Source organism: Coccomyxa subellipsoidea, assembly GCF_000258705.1.
Source record: "Coccomyxa subellipsoidea C-169, whole genome shotgun sequence".
Lineage (NCBI taxonomy): Eukaryota > Viridiplantae > Chlorophyta > Trebouxiophyceae > Coccomyxaceae > Coccomyxa > Coccomyxa subellipsoidea.
This window is the reverse complement of record NW_005178023.1, coordinates 846,820-866,353: the sequence shown is the minus strand read 5'-3', so window position 1 is coordinate 866,353 and position 19,534 is coordinate 846,820. Positions and strand designations below refer to the sequence as shown.

The 19,534-nt window shown below is 51.7% G+C and overlaps 6 protein-coding genes across 6 annotated transcripts; 2 read left to right on the top strand and 4 right to left on the bottom strand.

The window, feature by feature from the left end:
- Positions 1-796: 796 nt before the first annotated feature.
- On the bottom strand, positions 797-2,274 carry COCSUDRAFT_59644 (hypothetical protein; the record flags this gene model as incomplete). The annotated part of the gene is made up of 4 exons (XM_005643649.1): positions 797-988; positions 1,480-1,551; positions 1,708-1,904; positions 2,229-2,274. 4 exons carry the CDS (start codon positions 2,272-2,274, stop codon positions 797-799), a joined length of 507 nt encoding a protein of 168 aa, XP_005643706.1.
- Positions 2,275-3,013: 739 nt separating this feature from the next.
- On the bottom strand, positions 3,014-4,292 carry COCSUDRAFT_54758 (hypothetical protein). The gene is made up of 4 exons (XM_005643648.1): positions 4,148-4,292; positions 3,849-3,969; positions 3,649-3,741; positions 3,014-3,521 (listed from the first exon to the last, which is right to left on the bottom strand). The coding sequence occupies exons 1-4, from the start codon at positions 4,201-4,203 to the stop codon at positions 3,420-3,422; spliced, it is 372 nt and encodes a 123-aa protein (XP_005643705.1). The 5' UTR covers positions 4,204-4,292; the 3' UTR covers positions 3,014-3,419.
- Positions 4,293-4,415: 123 nt separating this feature from the next.
- Positions 4,416-7,118, top strand: COCSUDRAFT_49027 (Cystatin/monellin). The gene is made up of 8 exons (XM_005643647.1): positions 4,416-4,563; positions 4,766-4,839; positions 4,995-5,054; positions 5,183-5,267; positions 5,361-5,419; positions 5,679-5,843; positions 6,158-6,250; positions 6,552-7,118. The coding sequence occupies exons 1-8, from the start codon at positions 4,491-4,493 to the stop codon at positions 6,615-6,617; spliced, it is 675 nt and encodes a 224-aa protein (XP_005643704.1). The 5' UTR covers positions 4,416-4,490; the 3' UTR covers positions 6,618-7,118.
- Positions 7,083-10,299, bottom strand: COCSUDRAFT_49026 (hypothetical protein). The gene is made up of 9 exons (XM_005643646.1): positions 10,143-10,299; positions 9,822-9,953; positions 9,203-9,271; positions 8,901-8,936; positions 8,644-8,694; positions 8,377-8,445; positions 8,160-8,204; positions 7,874-7,972; positions 7,083-7,670 (listed from the first exon to the last, which is right to left on the bottom strand). Exons 1-9 carry the CDS (start codon positions 10,212-10,214, stop codon positions 7,599-7,601), a joined length of 645 nt encoding a protein of 214 aa, XP_005643703.1. The 5' UTR covers positions 10,215-10,299; the 3' UTR covers positions 7,083-7,598.
- Positions 10,300-11,131: 832 nt separating this feature from the next.
- Positions 11,132-17,417, bottom strand: COCSUDRAFT_31379 (WD40 repeat-like protein; the record flags this gene model as incomplete). Its single annotated transcript, XM_005643645.1, has 11 exons — positions 16,892-17,417; positions 16,437-16,631; positions 15,294-15,375; positions 14,721-14,852; positions 14,204-14,357; positions 13,968-14,046; positions 13,457-13,634; positions 12,959-13,092; positions 12,528-12,701; positions 11,864-12,005; positions 11,132-11,229 (listed from the first exon to the last, which is right to left on the bottom strand). Exons 1-11 carry the CDS (start codon positions 17,138-17,140, stop codon positions 11,132-11,134), a joined length of 1,617 nt encoding a protein of 538 aa, XP_005643702.1. The 5' UTR covers positions 17,141-17,417.
- A 233-nt stretch (positions 17,418-17,650) lies between these two features.
- On the top strand, positions 17,651-18,451 carry COCSUDRAFT_19942 (histone-fold-containing protein; the record flags this gene model as incomplete). The annotated part of the gene is made up of 2 exons (XM_005643644.1): positions 17,651-17,776; positions 18,218-18,451. 2 exons carry the CDS (start codon positions 17,651-17,653, stop codon positions 18,449-18,451), a joined length of 360 nt encoding a protein of 119 aa, XP_005643701.1.
- Positions 18,452-19,534: the final 1,083 nt, after the last annotated feature.

Genomic DNA, 19,534 nt, shown 5'->3' with positions numbered 1-19,534 from the left:
CATGGCTGTGCACAGCTCAGTGCCGAAAAGACTCCCTCCACCTGTGGCTGTCTTGGCGTGCCAGTACTTTACCCTTGCGTGAGAGGCTCTAAGGGCTCATTGCTGTAGCACTGCAAAGTGTACACGTTGTCTGACACTGGCAAGTGGTGTGATATTAGAGACGAGAATTACTATCACAACAGCCCTTACGAGGATGCTGTGATCGGCATGAAGTTCATACATTGTTGGTCCTTTATGAGATTCCTATGAGTGCAGCAAAGGCACGTTTGTTGATCAGACAAGATGCTGTCCAGTACTGAAGCGGTCAGGAATCGATGCTCTGGGCTCAAGCTAGTTGGGGTCATGATTAGTCCTTTGTGAGTCAACTTATGTTACATATCCGAGCAGGCCTGTTTTTCAAGGCCACGCCAATCTAAGACACAAGCTTGATAAGACAATGGACTGAGACAAAAGGCCCCAGCATAATGCAACCCAGGTCCAGCAAAATTTGAAAGCTGTACTGTTCCTGATAGTCATAGCTCATGACCATTTCTGAGATCACAATATTACAGGCTCTGTGGGCCATTACGATGACTAAATTGATTGAATCTACGTGTCGTCTCACGATCCTTAGAAACCAAATCCTTAAAAACCTTGCTCTTACTAGATTTGATCATTATAACATGCATGGCCTTCCAGAATTTGGCAACCAGACTGGCATGGTGACAGATCCTCGGCTGCCTGATCTGGATTTACAAGTCGAGGCACCATGGTCATCTCCGAGAATCTACTGTGGCGTATTTATTAAGAGAGCAATTTAGCGGCCAGCAGTGGTTGGGGGGAGGGCGCCCATGGCATTTTGCAGGATGGCAGTGATGGGGTCGCGGCTGGTGAGGTCAGTCAGGAAGGAGTCCAGGTTGGTCTGTGCAGTGCCACCCAGAGCGGCGCCCTGGGACACGATGCCGGAGATGACTGTCTGCAGCTCCTGCAGCGCAGTGGCCAGCTGGGTCTGCGCACCCAGCACACAACGCATTCAGCAACACCACATGCGTGATTGTTATAAGCACTGTTCCACGCTGCTCCTGCCAGATGCAAGGCGCGCCTGCAGACAAGCTGCAGGTACGGGCTGTAGGTGTCCTGCCCTTTGATGGACTCGCCAGAACCAAGCAAGACACAACCATTCGTGGGCACATAGTGCAAAGAGGTCAGACTCTCAATAGCTTTTGGGTCTGAGCCAACCAGCACACACTGCAATGAGGCCACATTCATGCTGATGCATTCGATGCAAGTTGCGGGTTGCCTGGCACGCATTGCAATCTTCTACGCCTGCTGCTCGTAAAGGAAGGGCTCGACGAGACAAAAGCAAGCAGCTCAGAATACAAAAGCTACCAGACAGCTGCAGGGGTTTCTATGTTCCTCTGCTGTACAGTTGAGACACTGCCCATTGGCGGACAACCCATGCAGCTAAGCTGACAGATGAGATGTGGCAAAACAGCGTACCTCGAATGTCTGCACCAGAGGAATGGAGGAGACAGTGTTGTTCACTCCCTCAGCTGCTCCATTGATGGCGCTCTGCAAAAACAGGAGAACGCCGGTAAGGGACCAGTTTAGCAGTGGCCTCATGTTCCTCTTCAAGACCGCCAATGCTGCAGTGCAAAGTTAACATTGATGTTTCTCAGCTCCCTCAGATTATCTACAGGTGTCTAATGGAGAGTAGACAAAAAGCACCTGCAGGCTTGCAGCGTCGCCCTGCAGGAATGACACCATCCTAGAAAGTGCCGACATGAATGGGTCAGTGCTGGTGCCGGCAGGGAGTGTGGGAATTGTGGCTGCTGGTGGCAGTCCTCCCGCAGCAGGAAGCGTTGGTAGTGCGGCCACAGTTGGCAGTGGTGTGACCTGCTTCAGCTCCCTGCCCATTGCCACCCCTGTGCCAGGCCCACCTCGATTTCAGCGCATAATTGCAACCTGGTGTTCAAGGTATTCTGTCGAGGGATCGGTGCAAATTAGCCCCATACAGGCGTGCAACGAGGTTTGGGAAGCATGTATCTACCAAAGAAAAGATTGAGGGTCATTATCGTCGTTCAAGATCGTGGCTTCGGACATCCGAAAAAGCTATTGTCATGTTCACGACAACAAACGATGTACTCTTAGCGAGACAGCAGCTGGAAAGTGGATGAGGGAGCTTCTTTCAACAAATTATAACCAATAGTTGCTCTGAAAAAGTTGCAGTGCTAGGATGAATTGCTTACCCGTGCCCCGAGACGCAGATGCTGTGACAGCAAGAACAACGAGCATTGCCGCAAAAAGCGTCATCCTTTGCGTGGCCATGGCTAGATGATAAGGATAATTTTCTAAAGTTCGGAAGCGTGAAAGGAATGAATTGTTGCAACTCAGTTGACGCCAGAGCTGTGATTCTCAACTGGGGTTCGATCGTCCAAGGTAGATTACTATCATAATAATGTAATTTTCGTGAGTCATGAGAGGTTGAAAGGAATGGAAGGGAGAATTGTCGTTGGTGTTGGTGTCTCCCCCCTTCCAAGAATCTGCAAGCTGCTTCATCCTATGAAAATACTCAGTGCACTAGCTTGCATGGCTGACCGTGGCTGCCGCAGCCGGACGGTCCACCGGTGGTACCAGCGGGCGTCAGAGCTCCGAGCTCTAAGTTAGAGTCTAACTTAGACTCTAATATTGAATGGTTGCCAGAACTGCTGGCAGCTGTTGACATCAGAAGCACTGCCTTGCAATGCACAAGTGCTCAGCACCGCAAGCTCTGTGGCATTCTCTGCAAGATCTCAAGGCATTGCACTAACTCAACATGCTGGGCTTATTGCCGCAGTGCGTAATACTGCAGCCTGCCCTAGCATGCTACTAGCTACATAGTATGAGCTGGATAGATACGCTATCTGCATATCAGTTGAGCTGCAAAAGCGTCACATCTGCTGTCCATGACACACTCATAAATGAAGCAGGGGGCTCAACCCATGCATGACTGATAAAAAAAAGGACCTGAGGTGGACACCAAATTTGTGACCTGATTTACAAGAGCAACATTCAGGAGTCTGCGGCACCAAAGCCATCGTTTGCTGCCACATTTGAGCTTGCTATTCAATCTTGAGAGCCCCTATCTGCTTATCCAATGAATTGAGGCGGCATGCTCGAGCCTGTGCAAGCTTGTCAGATACACTGCCTTAATATCAAACTCCATCACACCGCAGCATCTGCTGCACAGAAGGCGCGCTCGCTCAACCTAATCATAGTGAGGACCAATAACAATCAAGGAAAAAACCAAGCTGCAGGCAGGCAGATACTCCTCTTATATCTTTCAGGCCCATGCAATAATGTTGCCAACAAAGTTGCTAGAAGCTCTTCACATATCTTCTCCCACTCTCTCATTGCAAACATTCATTCCCGCCACTACAAAAAGGTGCTATATGCTGTTCTCAGAACTCGAAGCCCAGTCCATTGCCCACTGTGAAGCCAGCCATCTCAAAGATGCCCTTGCCTGCCAAAGCCTCCACCAACAAAATACCAAAGAAGCCCAACTGCACATTTGCACAGACAGCGGAAGTCATGCGTTGTGACTTACAGCCAATCTGTACGAAGCACAATGCATGACATCACTACAATTTCTGCCTGGGTATCATAGCATTTGTGGAGACAATTGCGCACCATGGCTGCTCGACTGTTCAACCGCTCCGCTGATTCTACAAATCCAAACTTTGCAGGTGGGACTTCAGGCTGCACTGGTGGCTGTGTGACCCTCTGCATGGATACGATGCATTTTAGCTCCTGCTCTCTATGTCCATCAAGTTCTTGAAAGATTAAATCAAGCAGATGATCAGGACTTTTCGGCCAGCATGGTCACTCACCTTTGGGGGTGTAGGTACCCTGAACTCCCCTTCTGCCCTTACTGTCAGCCTTCGTTGCCTTGCTGGCGTGTTTCTGCATGATGCAAGTTGCGGAGCTTTGCTGCTGAAAGCAGGTGAACATCTGCGGATCATAGGAATGTCCTTCAGGTTTGCCATCTTTGCTGGCAACAGATCATCTTTACTATACGTAGCTATTCAGATACCTGTATCGATTATGTGCCCATCGGAGCAAAAAAGCTATTCACTTGCCATAACCAACAGTTCTTCACGAGTATGATGAGGTGTGACACAGGCCCCACCTGTTGTTTTCCAAGACAGAAGAGCTTGTAAGAGGCTTGCACGCCATCTGCGCCATGCTGTGGTCGATGGTTATCACTTACTCACCGGGAAAAATGCGTCTCTTGTGCTAGCATTAACTTGTGGAGGGGTAGAGGAACTTTCACCAGCGATCTCTGAGGCTGATGTGTGAACACGGTTGTACGGAAGAATATGCATGGAGCCAATCTTGGCTGCATGCAATACGGGATCCGTATAGTGATTCACCCAGCTGGACACACAAGCCAAATTGCTCGTATCAAGTGCAAACTGTCAATTTGGACTCTTTCAAGGAGGAGCTATGCACATGAGGAGCTCGATTGACGAATGAGGATATCTCTCGTTGTGGTGCTCGGCTTGATTTTCACAACAGCGATGGGAGGTTCAGGACAGCTACTTGGTGAGCTTGGGCGCTCTTGTGTTGGGTCAGAGGGGCACTGTGACCGTCCAATGATATAGCAATTGATTCTTGAACTCTATGTCCTGTAATGCTCTGTCACTGAGCTGTGCTGGCCAAAATGCGTCCTGTGTCCATGTTCTCAAGGATGCGACCAGGTTGAGGGACCCTGCACCTTTATGCTTATCGTGCATGATCTGTGCAGGTGGCTACAAAAAGCACGATGACCACAGCAATGATGCACGGGTTCAAGAAGCTGCAAAGTTTGCTGTGGACAAGGCAAGCTTACCAACACAACATCGTTCTATGCAAGCAGTGCCACTCTGAGAACTTTAATTTGATATAATAAAGACAAGTAGCATCTTCATAGCTTTGTGATGAAGAATTATGCTACCGGTCCAAGCTCATGACTTGACCGAAACTGGTTGTTGCAGTTGGGGGAGCAGAGAAATGAGAAGCTGGACCTCATCAAGGTCGTGAGTGCCCACACCCAGGTATATATATGATCAATCCAATGACACGCTTTATATGGCTTATATGCATTCATCTATTCATTCCTCTGATTGACTATGCTCACCTTGGGCTTTCATACTGTTCTGAACGAGGTCCCTGGCTTCATCAGGTGGTGGCAGGCACAAACTACAAACTCCTGTTGGACATTGCAAATTCCGACAACAAGATGGAGTGCGTTGAGGCAACAGTCTATGGTGAGCAAAGCCTTGCTTCTGTCAGCATTTCACACTCACCGTGACGTGGTCCTGTATGGGCTTGTCTGAGGAATTTTGTGCTCTGTCTTGCAGCACCCCTGGGCAACCAGGAGAAGCAGCTCACCTCAACCAGGAAACCCACGCCTGATCAGGTTCACACCACGGCCTTTTTCTCCCTCACACTGCCATTCCCACCTGCCTGGGAAGTACACAGAAGGGCATGGAGATTTCTCCTAGAATGATCATGCTCATGTGCTGGGAGATGTTCTGACCGATGCACTCTGTTCACTCCACGAGGCAGCTGTTGCTCCTGCTTTGGCGCTCGCAATGCCTTCTTGTATTGCATTATGCCTTCTCTCAATGAGTACTACAAGAGTACAGGCGTGTGAGGCATGGGGCCATTGCGTGCAGATCGAGCAGCAGACTGAGGCCACATCAGAGAGGAAGAACGGCGGGCTGCTGGGCGGCTACAAGGAAGTCAGCACAGATGACGAAGAGGTCCTTGACGCGGCCAACTTTGCTGCTGAGCAGCTCTCCCAGCGCTCCAACTCCCTCTACCCCTTCAAGGTCAAGGAGGTGACAAATCTCTCCCCCCTCTCTGATCCCATGTATTCCTGTGGATGCCAAGCTACCAATTGACATTAAGGTTGGATATTTAGTACAGGCCTTTCAAAGCAGGGATGCACACAGACATGCCTTGCTGAGTGCTTAGTGGAACTTGTCTTTCTCAATAGCTTGAAAGAAGCTTGGACCTTACATTTGTTTTCTGGATCTTGCTGTCATCAGCACGCGCACTTAGGGTGATGAGGTTCCTTCAATCTGGTAAGCAGAGCAAGTCGTAAGGTAATGCATGTAATCGTTCTGGACTCTAGCATGTCTGGTGTGAGCAGGTCCTTCAGGCCAAGACGAAGGTTGCCAATGGCCGCGTGTTTGACCTGGCCATCAAGCTGTCTCAGGGAGACCTCTCCGACCAGATCATGAAGGTGATCCTGCATGCCCTCTACCTGCACTGAACCCAAGAGACAACGCAGACATGAACACAGAGCGAGGGCCAATCAAGGGATTTATCATCATCTCACTCCTTGCATGTGATGCCAAAGTCTTGTGGCGTGACCTCTTGTAGATGCGCCTGTGACTGCATGCATTCTTGTAGATGGAACTGTGCCTTGCCTCGGCGGACAATTGTGTATTAGTCGCTGAGTCTGTCCCATCTCTGTGTTGCTTTCAGAAAGGCAAGTTGAGAATGATCATGGGCCCTCTTGACAAGGTTTGTGCCTGGAACAGGTCGAGGTGTCCCGGGACCTGAAGAACACCTACCTGCTGACCAGCTCATCCCCAGCAACCTCCTAGATGGATCTGCAGCTGTGGACGAGGCAGACATGTCTGTACAGCTTGAGAGAGTTGTGCACTGAAACGTTCCTGCAGCGGGTATGTGTTGATATCATCGATGGACAGTGGCTTTGACGGTCTGATTGTGGACACGACTTGCCCCAGTCCTTGTAGCTCCCCCACATGTGTACATGGTGCGAGGCCGTAGATGTACTTACTCGCAAGCTTAGATCTAGAAGTTCCCGCACTGACTGAGCATCCAGCATTTAAAGATGCTTTTCTGTGGCAAGAGTTGGTCTGGTATGGGGATCAGGGCTGTTTAGGCTAGTGCTGTTCAGTTTTGCAGAAATCTGCTCTGCGCTTACAATGCAAATGAAGGCATGTAAATTGAATAGATCATAGCTCATGATTGCTAGCACAAGCGCTTGTGTGGCCTCCGCGGAGAATTAAGGGATTGCCATGACGGACATGTACATTCATCATAATGTCTTCCAAGCCTAGGCCTGTTACATATTGTGAATTATGAGCGCAGAGAGACCGCGAAGCTTAAGCACAGCTGTGTATGTGCAACCCATCAAAGTACAGTGCCTTGTCACTAAGCAATCCCTGAACATGGCAGAAGTCAAGACCAAGTTGGACTCTGGCACAATGCTTCTCCGAGTCATAAGGCACAGACACTCAAAGCATCAGTCAATGCTGCTGTGTGACAATGTAAACAGATCGTTCTACACATCTGGTTGCAAGTCCTCCAGTGCTGTGCGCAAACACGCATCAACAGATCACGTCAGCTGTCTGGAATCAGGGAGACAAGTTGTTTTACTTTGTATTGGTGTGATATGTAGAAGCAGCAATAGAACGCCATGCGTTTGGCAACAAAACCCCAAAAGGTGTGTGCAACCGTAAGGCTCTGTCAATGTCATAGGACACACTGTGACAACAGAAGCGCTGACACGCATCAGCGTTTGACAGGTCACATGACGGTCAGCATTGTTGGCAGCCCCTCTACTCCTTCTTGGGAGCAGCAGCCTTCTCCTTCTTTGGTGCCTTGGGCTTGGCAGCAGCCTTCTTGGGGGTCTGCATATCACAGTAAGTAGTTCGACAGTTTGCCTGTGCATGCAGGGCTGCATATTTGCTGCATGCATGGCTGCAGAAAGCTCATGAGCCACACAGTCAACACATCAGATCAGGCAAGTGAGTCAGCACGACAATGTGTACATGGTTGAGCTGCAGGAGAGCAAAGGTAAACAGGTATTGCAAAGATAAGATAGTCAGATCACCTTCTTTGCTGCAGGCTTCTTGGCCTTGGGGGCAGCGGCCTTCTTGGGGGCAGCAGCCTTCTTTGCCGCGGGCTTCTTGGGAGTCTTGGGCTTTGTAGTCTGTACAAATTATCACGATCAGAAAATTGACAAAAGCTTTGGAGTCTGAACTGAGTGGTGCTCAAAGCAGGGCATGCATTCCTGGAATCTGAAGTGCATGCATGCTCACGGCTTGCTCGGCATGTGGACAGAAAGGACATGAGCTGCTTTGAATGCTGGCTGCTTCAGCAGATTGCCTTAAGCGCACCTTGGGCTTTGTGGTCTTCGGCTTGGTTGCCTTGGGCTTCTTGGCCTGCAGATGACAAATGCAGACAGGATATCACAATATGCTCGAGGACCATCAACACATTTGAATAACTCAGCAAAAGGAGGCCAGCCAGATAACGTATCATGCACGAATTTCAGTGGTAGCCCAAAGGTGTGCCCTACATGTTTCGCTGGGCAAGCGGGGTAAAAGATTGCACCTTGGGCTTCTCAGCGGCTGGGGCAGCACCCTCTGCAGCAGCAGGCTTGGGAACCTTGGGCTTCTTAGCCTGTCACATCACATTAAGCACAAGTCAGCAAAGCATGAAAGCTGTATGTGTCCTTATCACACCGTTGCTGATACAGCGGTGCTCAAACTTTTTGCACAGCCGGAATCTCTTTGCGGTACCTCGCAAGTGCATGCAACACTGCAGGTATGCTGTATTTGTTTGCCCACAGTGGAACAGGGATGCAAAAGTTTGCCCCACCTTGGGCTTCTTCTCCGTCGCTGGCTTCTCTGCCTTGGGTGTCTTCGGCTTCTGAATACAGGGCAACACACGTTGTTATGGTCAAATCCCAGCTCTGTTTCAGCAACAAAACCGGGCATCTCTCTACGATTGAGACAAGAGGACTGCTGATGGGTCTGAAAGTAGCTTCTCCAACACTTTTCCACTTCCCACCAAGGCAAAGGATTAAACCTCACATTGTCAACACAAACAGGGGAGAAACAACAGATTCAAGTCACCTTTGTAGCCGGCTTCTTCTTGTCAGCGGCGGGCTTCTGCAAGCACACGAGGAGAGGCGGTCAGGCAAAGCGTCACTTCCATTGTGAAGGGTCAGTTGCTCCACGATCAGAATAAATGCAACGTCCAGGCTCCCCATAGCAGAAAACAAGCCAATTCTCTCCGCATTCCATTGTACAACCGCGTGCATGCACGGTTTCAGGGCAATTATACTCCTTGGGTGAGGGTTTAACGGTGACAAGGCTGCTCTCGAAGAAGTCCCATCCTGAACTCAGGAGAAGGCTTTCAGCGCTCAAATTTGTACCTTGGGTGCCGCCTTTTTCTTCGGTGGGCCCTTCTTGAAGTCGTCGCTGAGCTTGTAGCTGGCCTTCACCTGCACAGGCAGGGCCAGCAGGGGGTCACGCTTGGGTTCTCCATGGACCCGTCAACGGACACGAGCTGGGCCGCACTGCGGCTTTTTTCCTTCCGTTTCTCTTGCGCTGTCGCTTCTGAGACGCTTCTATACTCCTCGGCTTTCATTTGAGCTGGACAGCGCGGCGATACCACGGACAATAGAGCGGAAAAGCCACTCCAGTCCCTCCACTTTCTCCGGCTCCGTGAGCCACCTCAGACCAAAGACTGGCACGCACAAAGCGCCGTGAAACGCTCTCCTTGTCTCCTCTGAGCCTTACAGAAACGTTCAGAGGTGCATTAAGTGGCAGAGGCCACGCGAAGCACGCTGCTGCTGCGCCCCAGTCCTGCTCCCTCAAACGTTCCTCCAGGGCAACAACTGGGAGCCTGGATTATAACGGATTGTCTTGCAGCTGTCCCTTCTTCCGTCCTCAGAACGTTTCAGACGATATGTCCTCGTCACTGTAAGGCAGCGTGAGTTCTTGCGTGGCGCCCACTTGAGCTTGCAGGCAGGTAACAACGGGTGTGCTCACCTTTACAAGCTTTCCACTGGTGCTCAACTTCTTGATGTTGTTGCTGAGGACCTTCTTCCACGGCCCAGGCAGGCCTGGGTGCTTCTCACCAACGAATTTGCTGATCGCAGCTAGGGATGAACCATTGCGCTCCTACAGGCAGCACACCAACAGTCCTCATCTGGGGCACAACGATGTTATTTTTTGAGATTGAGCAGGTCTGGGCGGTACCAGGGCATCCCGGGACGTCATAAGCATGCCAGCAAAAAATCTTGTCATGGTCCTGCGTAGTTTCATTGCACAAGGGGGGCATGTACAGACAAAACAGGGGCACATCCTCACTTTCAAGCTGGCGATGGCCTCCTTGATCAAGACTGCGTACGGAGGATGGGTGGGTGCTGCCTTCGGAGCCATCTGAATTGTCTAGAAGGACGATAAGTGCAAACTTGCGGTACTCTGATCGATGATGAGAGGGATGCACGCTCGCTACTCCAGTTTCAGGAATGACCAGGTTGCAGCCTGCGGAATGACTGTTTGAACGTCTAGGGTTCGGGGGAATATGGAATCCCAGGTCTTCAAACCCTTTCACTTGTCGGGCATGCCGCATGCCAAGGTTTTGTCCCCACGAACGACAGGCTTTATACAGCGCCGCTAAACAGCGGTCACCAGACGTCCATTTGGTATCTTTAATGTGATGGCGGTGATATTACTCCGGGATATGTGCAGGTGTTGCCCATGAGGTCATTCTGTCCCCACGGAGTCGAGATCTTGATCAACCTTGAGGTCACATAACATCTGTCAACGTAGCTCACCTGTAAGCACAAGCTAGAGTTAATTGCCGTCAGATTAATTAGTTGATGATTGGCCAAGTGCGTCCCTGTGCTATATGCAACATACTTTGCTTGCAACATTCGTTCTCACATGTGAATATGACTAAGTGCCATTGCTGCTGCATTGAGCTCAGAGAAGTACGAACGTTTAATACGTCCCTGTGGATCTGTTATGATAGAATTCTACAGTACCATGGGCCAATGTTTCCCTCTTGTTCTGGAACAAGCGCTGCATGGCACTTGTCAGTCTCGGACGTCAGTCACAACACCAGACCACCTATGTTTTCTCGACTTGCTTTGATTTGCTCCTCCCACACCAGAAACACATGCTGCCGCTCCGGGGCACACAAGAAGCTATCCTCAGTTGCAAAGGACCCGGGCTTCCAATCCTCTTCCCAACAAGATACAGTGTCATCCAAACGCCATTCTTCTCTGATGCCGCCCATATACTTCTACCGGCCGCTCTGGTCACGGCAGCTGACATCAGCACCGGCCGCTCTGTCAGCTGCAGTGCAGCCAGTGGGGGGCCCCCAAGTTCTCAAACACCTTAATCTCGCCGTTGTAGCCTGCCGTGAGGATGACCTGGCCTAACGCGCGCTCTGAGCGCACAGCCGCCTCTCCCACGCGCGCAGCGTCCTCCTCCTGCTCCTTGGACAGCTTGCCTCTCAATCCCAGCCTATTTAGCTGCTCCACCACACCCACCTGCACCCCTCACCCCACCCAATCAGCAGAGTTTGATGCTATAGCAGCTGACAGCACAGAAAGGCCATTTCCGAAGTTGTAGCTGAACGAAATTTATTGGAGGTGCACATTCTGTTCAGCTCAAGCATTGGAAGCTTCTGTTGAAAAGCTGAACAAGAGCTTTCAACTACATCTTAGACATAGCTAAGCCAGGCTCTCAGCAGGCCCCTGTGCTAAGACAATCCTTAAATCCTCACCGGTCCTCAATGGTTACACTCCCGCACTCAGCATACTCTTCCTAGAAAGCAGGGGCAGAGAGGAGGCAGGGCAGGACACGAGCACAGTAACCCGCCTACAAAGCAGTGCTGACAGTGGACGAGCAGACAAACGGGCTTGAATTTACATACTGATCTGCCCAGGATGAAGCAGGGGAACACTAGAAGCAAACCACATGGCTGCGCTGATGCGTACCTCGCACCTGCAGCATCAACATTACTTTCTGAAGGATACTGCAGAACAATGAGCACACCTTGGCAGGTGCGTTGCTGCCACGCGAGGGGATGCGGTGCACGCGGCGCGCAGTCTTTGGGGCAAACAGCGCCACGGTGACAATGTCGTTGTGAGCGTGGAAGCACTCGTACGACGCGCTCTTCTCCTGCGTGACAGCAACACAGTATTTGTCAGGGCCAGAGCACTCACAGGGCATGCTAGGCTGGGCAGTGGCAGATGCAGCTTTCTTGTTGAAGATCAACTGCCTTCGTTTGAACTGGCATGCCTAATCCACAGCAGGCATCCATTTGGGAAGGTAGGCATGCCAGCCACTGAGATCCATGCTTTTGAGGGAGGCATACTTGCAGGAGGCCCCTTCTGCATTATGAGAACCAGGCTGGACATAGCATCAAGCCACAGCCAGGGAACTCAGCCCGCAGCACTGCTTGAACAAACCCAATATCAGGCCCCAGACACGCATTCAAAGGAGAGTTGGTACCTGCAGCCGATGCCAGGTTCGGCTTGCCCCTCCAGCAACGGGCAGGCGCCACTGCCAGATCATGCATGGGATTTTATATTGAAATTTACTTTGTACTATTTCGACCAGTCATCGCCCCTCAACACCTAAGGTTTATACACCATTTCTCTATGCCCTATTCTCTAATCCATCAACCTTTGTCAATGTCACTAGGACACTCAGGATAATGCGCGGGTGAGTCACCTGCACGGCGGCCTTGTCCTCGTCAGCTCCGGTGGTCCACACGTAGACCCAGCCGTCGTCCGAGCCGCAGATCAGGAAGGCACCGTCCGAAGAGAAGGTTCCGCGGATCTGCGTGTTGCGGTTGTGGTGGCCCTTGTACTTGGTGCGCAGCGTGAACCCTGCGCGCCGGCACCAGGCAGCCTCAGGCACGCTGCTCCAGCCACAAATGGCCAACAGCGCATTTGGGGCACAGGAAGAGGCTGCATGTCTCACAAGTACGGCTGCAGATGATTTCTTCCAGGGGTCACGCTCACAGGGTGACTTCAGTCTGAAATTCAAGATGCGCTTGTGACCCAGGCATGCGCCAAGTTCAGTCCAATTGCTGTGCATACAACTGAGGATAATCAGAGGACTTTTGCCAACAGATCGCAGGCGGCAATGCTTGCAGTTTGCAGGACAGGAGGCTCACCGTCGTAGAGGCGGACGCGGGAGTCGTTGGAGGTGATGAGCAGCTGGGAGGGGTCCTTGGGCATGAACTGCATCCCCGTGATCTTGCGCCCGCGTGACGTGTTGCCGCGCCGATTCTTCACATCTGCGCAGCCCGGCCACCGCATGTCAGCTCTCGACTAAGCACTGATCCATAGAGTGCTGCATCGCCAACACAGCCCACAGCAAAACGCAGCTACAATGTGCCCCTTACTCCTGGCACCAGTTCACCAAACTGGCCAGCTTTTCCCAAGCCCACCATTCTCTTCAAGATCTAAACATGCGCAAATCGCGTGTGGGACAAGAGATGCAGAGGGCCAAGATGAAGGCCTGCAGCTACAGCGGGTCTTTCCCAGAGTGCCATCGGGCGATTTATATGACCAGGGGGTACTAAAGACCAATATAATGTAGTCCTTAGAACCCCCCTGATATGACACCTTTGTGGGTGAGGAAAACAGAGGGGGGCGCACCGATCTGGGCCTGGTACTCGAGCTTGAAGCTGGGCTCGCACTGGTAGAAGCGGCAGCGGCCCTTCATCGTGCCCACCACTGCGCGGCGCCCGTCCGGCGCGAACGCAGTCGCCGTGACCATCTCGTGCACGTCCGCCCAGTCCACCACCCGCTGCTCCGGAATGTTCCACACCCGCACCTGCGCACACAGGGGCCCGCCATGTCAGCACCCTTGCATGCGCATCATGAGTGCACACGATATAGGGTAGCAAAGATCAGTAACAGCACGTGTGCCAGCGTGCACGTCCATGTAGGAGAACGCTGGCACTGCCCATCTCCATCTCTGTAACATGTGCGATCATCCACATATATGCACACCACATTCTAAAAATGCCCCGCGTGCACACATGCACAAAGCGTGGTAACAAACGGCAATGAGTTATGGCAATGACACAAGTGTTCCAGACATGGTGCTGCCCATGTAGAAGGACATTTCAGCCACCAGATTTCCTATGAGGTCCAGAAAGGATACCTTGCCATCGATGGAGCCGCTGATGAAGTACTTGTCATCTACGGGGTGGAAGTCCAATGATGTGACAAAGTCCGTATGCCTGCGATGCATGACCAAACAATTACTGATCGTATTGCAAATTTACACTGGCCGACAAGAGGCATGACAGCGGCCCCTGCAAGCTGCTCCAGTGCTCTAAAAGTGCCCACAGTGACATGCAGAAAGGCCCTGTATGCACTCTCAGGAGAGCATCTTACTTGAAGACTCTGAGGCAGTCATCCATGCTAATGTGCCACAGCCGCACAGTCTTGTCCATGGAGGCCGTGAGCAGGAACTGTGACTTGGACCATGCCAGATCCAGCACGTCCGCTGTGTGGCCTGCAAAGGTCCTGTAGGGCGCCACGCGCAGCACTGGACAGTCCAGGTCCGGCGCGCTCGTGGATGCCCCATCATCCCCTGCAGTCGTCAGTGCACAACATGAGCTCGCACTCGCGCAGATTGAACACATGAAAATGCGTTGCAGCCGGGCCATTGATCAGACAACTAGAGCATCCAAGAGCTGCTTTCCTGACACAAAGCATGAAAGCACCCGTGTGTATGTGCAAAGATTGCGCAAAATGACCTAGCTCAGTCTGCGACTAATCCGAAGCAGGGTTGCATTGCTGATGGCTTGTGCCCATCGGTCAGTGGGATGTTTGGGAAGGGCTCTGACGAGGAAAGCAAGTGATGTGATGCAGGGTTGTGGTTGCGGACCTGAGTCCCCATTGGCTGCACCCCTGGGCCCCTCCTCTGCGTTTTCAGTCTCCCCTCGGTTGAGGCAGACCTCCCACACCCTCACTGCTGCGTCCTGGCCGGCACTGGCCAAGTATTTCCCATTCTTGCTGAACTTCATCGTCCATATCACGCCTGCACAACACACCAGGCCTTATGCCCCAAATCCACCGACCATGATGCACCTGACACTTTCCTTCCCATGCATGCACAGGAGCCCAGAGCAGCCCCTCCCAGACCCATGCATGCCTACAGAGACCAGCAGGGTTCTAGGGTGTCAGAGGTACATGAGCAGTCATGCTATCGGTGCAGAGCAGGGCCACAACTGTGGACTGCTCAGACTATTATTACTAGTATTAATATTATTACACTCTTTTCCTGCCAAAAGGCAAGGTACGTCCTGCAGACAAGACTGCCACAACCCTACCCCTTGTTGGACTCGCCAGACCCAATCAACCGTGGGCACAGAGCTCGATATTTGTACCGCCCCCCGCCAGCCGGGGCCATCATCAGATTAGGGACCCCCCAACACTATTGTGAAGAGGGCCGGTATAGTAATGCAGGCAGTAGCCGCACCGTTGTGCGCATTGAGCTCCTGGATGACGCAGAGGTGAGTCAGCTCCTTGACCAGCTTGGAGTGCGCCTGCACCTTCACCGGCTTGTCCGGGCCGCGCCCTGAGGGGGAGGCAGGGCCGCTGTCCATCCGGCTGAAGGATGACCCTGTATCCATCTGCATCGCCCACACACATGCCCCATAAGCCATTGGGCAGGTGAAGACAGGTGAAGGGGCGATTCCATTTGGACATGTCCCTTGTTGCACAGACGCCGACAGAATCTTCAAGCGTGCACACATGCTTTGCAGGCCGTGGGGTTCCTTCTGGGACACTTTATATGCCTGCTGCACTTTTCAGTGCACCCATAATTATGTTGACAAAGGTGTCATTGTGCTGGCCAGGCCAGTAGCGCATGTGCATGACCAGGCACATGACATGCATGAGCTTCAAACACTTGAGGGGAACAACGAAATGGTGGTCACGCACCGCGTGTGAGGGTGAGTTGGAGACAGTGCTGTCGTCAGATTCGATGCCGCTGCTGTTGCGCGGAGGACCAAGACGGCTCCTGCTGCCGCTGAAGAAACGCCGCTTGAGCCAGCCGGTGGCCGACTTCTTCTTGTCTCCCGCCGCGCTCCCATTCTCGCCCCTGCACAAATAGTGTCGGGAGGTTGATCTTGGGAGTCTTCCACTGCAGCCATCGTTGTACGACGCACAGAAAAATGTACACCTGCTCAGGCCGTGCGCTGAGGCTCACAGGGCTTGGACATCAATCGCAGGCTGGGCAACACCGCATTGGTAAGCTAGTAATGCACTCAAGAAGGTTTTGAAAGATTATCTAAAACAGAGCACCACAGGGTTTCACTGGTGAATCTGAGGTCCAATATATTAAGTGGACGTACGATCTGGCAGGCCCACTCCCCTCAGAGGAGCCAGACATTGATCTATTCATGCCATCTTCCCTGAACTTCTTGCGCGCTGCCTGCAGGAAGCACATTGAAGCTCTGATGCCACAGCACAATGCTTACTTCTGTCCTTGAGGCAAATAAAAGCATCGTTCTGTAAGCGCATCAGGACAGCCCTGAGCAGAATGGAGGATGATGCCATGACATCTGATGCCATGACATCTGGGAGGGACCCTTGACAAGACAAAGAGTGCAATGGTCACCTCGAGTGCTGTGTGCAGTCCCAGCGCGCGATCAAACTCCTCCATGCTCATCTCTCTGCCAGAAGAAACATCTGTCACCAGCTTGTTGGGGGCAGTCTTCGGTGAACCTGGCTCTGACGCTGCCTCCGAAGCTGTTGCAGGTTCTGCGTCCACCACGAAGAGCTGCCCAGTATTGAGGTCCCGGATGGTGTATTTCTGCAGGCAAAGTCATGAAAATCCTGGTATATTATTCTAAAATGTATGCTTTCGATGTCTGTGTCAACCTGATGGTCCCATTTCCGCTTTCCAGCTCAGAGCTTTGCAAGGGTTCACCAGGGACAGCAACATCCGTCGAAGCTCAAACAACACTATGTATGAATTATTCCATGATCATATTAGAGCCAAGAGAGCAAAAGCGCTGCCGCAGCGGCAGGTGCACAGAATCAATCGATCGTTCTCAACATCTTGAACCTTACCTTCAGTACATTGATGGCCCTGCCCGTGTCTAAATCCTTTACAACCACCGAGTCGTCTAAGCTGTCCCTCGCCAGCCTCTCTGTTTGGCTCGCGCTTCCCTCCTCTGTCTGCCCGCTTATTTCAGCACCTTCTGGCATGCCTCCTTCTTTGTCCCCTGAACGCCCGTTTTGCGGCTCTTGCAAGCTTTTGGGTGATGCCTGTGGGTCTTTCCTGATATCTTCCTCTCCAGATGTCAAGGGTGTGCCCATTTTTATGTTGCTTGCTAGCGTTCAGGCCGGCTAGGTGGTGATGCTTGACTGGGCAAATAGTTGTCACACCCACAGCGGCCACAGCTGAAATGTAATGTTCACGACCCAGGTTAATGAAAAAGCCTTCTTGTTCGTTCAGCAAGACTCTACATCAGCTTGGAGGAATAAAGTGTTCGATGTGCCTAGGACTTACATACTTGGGTCCTCCTCAAAAACCCAGAAACAGCTCGTGAGCGTCAAAATGCTGTCAGAAGCGCTATTACAGAGTACTTTTGCTTCCTTCAGACAGCACAGACTGTGTCTCTGCAGGAAAGTTTGATGTGACAGTGGCACGTGATGCTTGGGTGTTTCGCCAGCTCTAAGATATGTTTAAACGTCTCAAACACATGGCATTTGCCATTGGCGAAATAGAGCCAAGGCTGAAGACTTGAAACTGCTCAAATTCGAACTGAGGTCTCACAACACAACATCTCCAGCAACGCGCTACCCCACGACAGCAAAGAAGGAATCATGGCGCCCAAGGCAGAGAAGAAGCCTGCCAAGAAGGTCGCCAAGACCGCCAAGACCGGTGGCAAGAGAAAGAGCAAGGCCAAGGTCGAGTCCTTCAAGATCTACATCTACAAGGTCCTGAAGCAGGTAGGAAATACTTACTTACATGCATTGGCAGTCTCAATAGCAACAAGATATTCCATGTAGCGTCTCGACCTGCATAGCATGGGGTGGTCAGTCTTGCAAGTGACGAGCAGAATAAAGTAGTTGAGATGACTTTGACTGTAAACATGCGAAGAACGCGCCTGTTTTTCGGCGATATCATGTCCACATATAGTCTCCCAGCAGCTGAACGCAATTGTGAAGTCTGATGAGCAGTAGTGAATTCCACGATGATGGCCAAGGTCTTTCAATCTCACTTACTTGTCCAACCAGACGAGGAGACACATAGATGTGGGCTCGATCGGTCTTTCCTCCAGGAAGTCAATTTTTAGGGATGTGAGCAACTATAAACAAAACCCACGATGACCCGAACAACCTACAGGACTGAGCTGCACAATTAACTCAAGTATTGTCGTAATGTCGCAGGTGCACCCCGACACTGGTATCTCTTCCAGGGCCATCTCCATCCTCAACTCTTTCATCACCGACATTTTCGAGAAGATTGCCACTGAGACTGCCCAGCTGGCCCGCTACAACAAGAAGCCCACAGTGACCTCTCGCGAGATCCAGACCGCTGTGCGCCTCATCCTGCCCGGCGAGCTGGCCAAGCACGCTGTGTCTGAGGGCACCAAGGCTGTGACCAAGTTCACCTCCGCTTGAGGCAACTCACTGATGGTCCTGTGAATTTCTCACATGACAAATCTCACTTCTGACCTGCATGTAGTGGTCAAGAGTTCATAATGTAAGGGGCTAATGGATGATCTGATGGCAGGAGCGGTACAGTTTAGATGTCCTGATGATGCTTGCAGCACTTGTTGCCTTTTATTGCTGTGCAGCATGCTGCAGGTTTGCAAATGCTTGAATCACTGCGAGTGTGCTTGCTTCTCACACATGTGATTCGTTGACCACGTTGAGCACTTCATGGGCTGCATCTTACCCACACAATGTACAGGTGGACCTGCTAGGTAGGTCCTGGAGCTTGTACTGAAAGAGCAGGCATGAGATCATGGTACAGGCTTATCAGCTGCTGCGATTGGCTCGTGGCCATGCGTCAAGGGGCACAATGCAACCAAATGCAGTGCCAATTCCAGCAAATCTGATAAGATAGGCACCTTGCGCGCATACGGAGTTCATGGAGCAGCCTTTTGCATACTGGACCAGATTTGGCTGGCTGCAAAGTAGGTCAGGAGCAACTGCTGGCTGATTTGTCACAGCTATGGTAATGGGCAGGTGACGATCAACAGTTTCATCCTCGCATGAACATCCTTGAGCTCGCCAAACTCACGGCATGAGCTGCACGGCTAGATCTCTGTCCGTGCAAGTGGAATGTGGTACCGTACCGTACGGTACCATGTGACATCGGCTAGCCAGCTTACCACCGGCTGGCACGGTGCTGGTCGACTGGTTCCCGGGCCCGCCTTGCCCGGTGGCATGCCTCATGAATTGATCAACTCTGTCATGATTGATATGATCAATTTAATAAGCATATCATGATAATCAGCTGACTGCAGTGCAACTCATGAGTCATCCAAGTTGGTAAACCCGGTCCGTGATCACCCGGTTCATGAACTTCATTGATCACTCATGCCATGCAGTGCATGCCATTGTGCCACGCATGCATGTGCGGCGCAGCTGCCTGTAAGATACCGCTCATTTTGCAACAAGAGAGCTTTGGCTGTATGATAGAAAACATCACGCCTCCTCAAGCCAGCGCCTGGTGAGTCGAGGAAAGGTGGCTTGCAG

Coding starts and splice junctions, on each gene's coding strand:
- COCSUDRAFT_49027 (XM_005643647.1), top strand. CDS start 4,491: ATGAGGATATCTCTCGTTGTGGTGCTCGGCTTGATTTTCACAACAGCG. Junction 5,420..5,678: donor GGAAACCCACGCCTGATCAG/GTTCACACCACG, acceptor CATTGCGTGCAG/ATCGAGCAGCAGACTGAGGC. Junction 6,251..6,551: donor TCTCCGACCAGATCATGAAG/GTGATCCTGCAT, acceptor TGCCTGGAACAG/GTCGAGGTGTCCCGGGACCT.
- COCSUDRAFT_54758 (XM_005643648.1), bottom strand. CDS start 4,203: ATGGCGCAGATGGCGTGCAAGCCTCTTACAAGCTCTTCTGTCTTGGAA. Junction 3,970..4,147: donor TCTGTCTTGGAAAACAACAG/GTGGGGCCTGTG, acceptor TATGATCCGCAG/ATGTTCACCTGCTTTCAGCA. Junction 3,522..3,648: donor TGAACAGTCGAGCAGCCATG/GTGCGCAATTGT, acceptor GCAAATGTGCAG/TTGGGCTTCTTTGGTATTTT.
- COCSUDRAFT_49026 (XM_005643646.1), bottom strand. CDS start 10,214: ATGGCTCCGAAGGCAGCACCCACCCATCCTCCGTACGCAGTCTTGATC. Junction 8,695..8,900: donor AGAAGAAGCCGGCTACAAAG/GTGACTTGAATC, acceptor CCCTGTATTCAG/AAGCCGAAGACACCCAAGGC. Junction 8,205..8,376: donor CAGCCGCTGAGAAGCCCAAG/GTGCAATCTTTT, acceptor TGTCATCTGCAG/GCCAAGAAGCCCAAGGCAAC.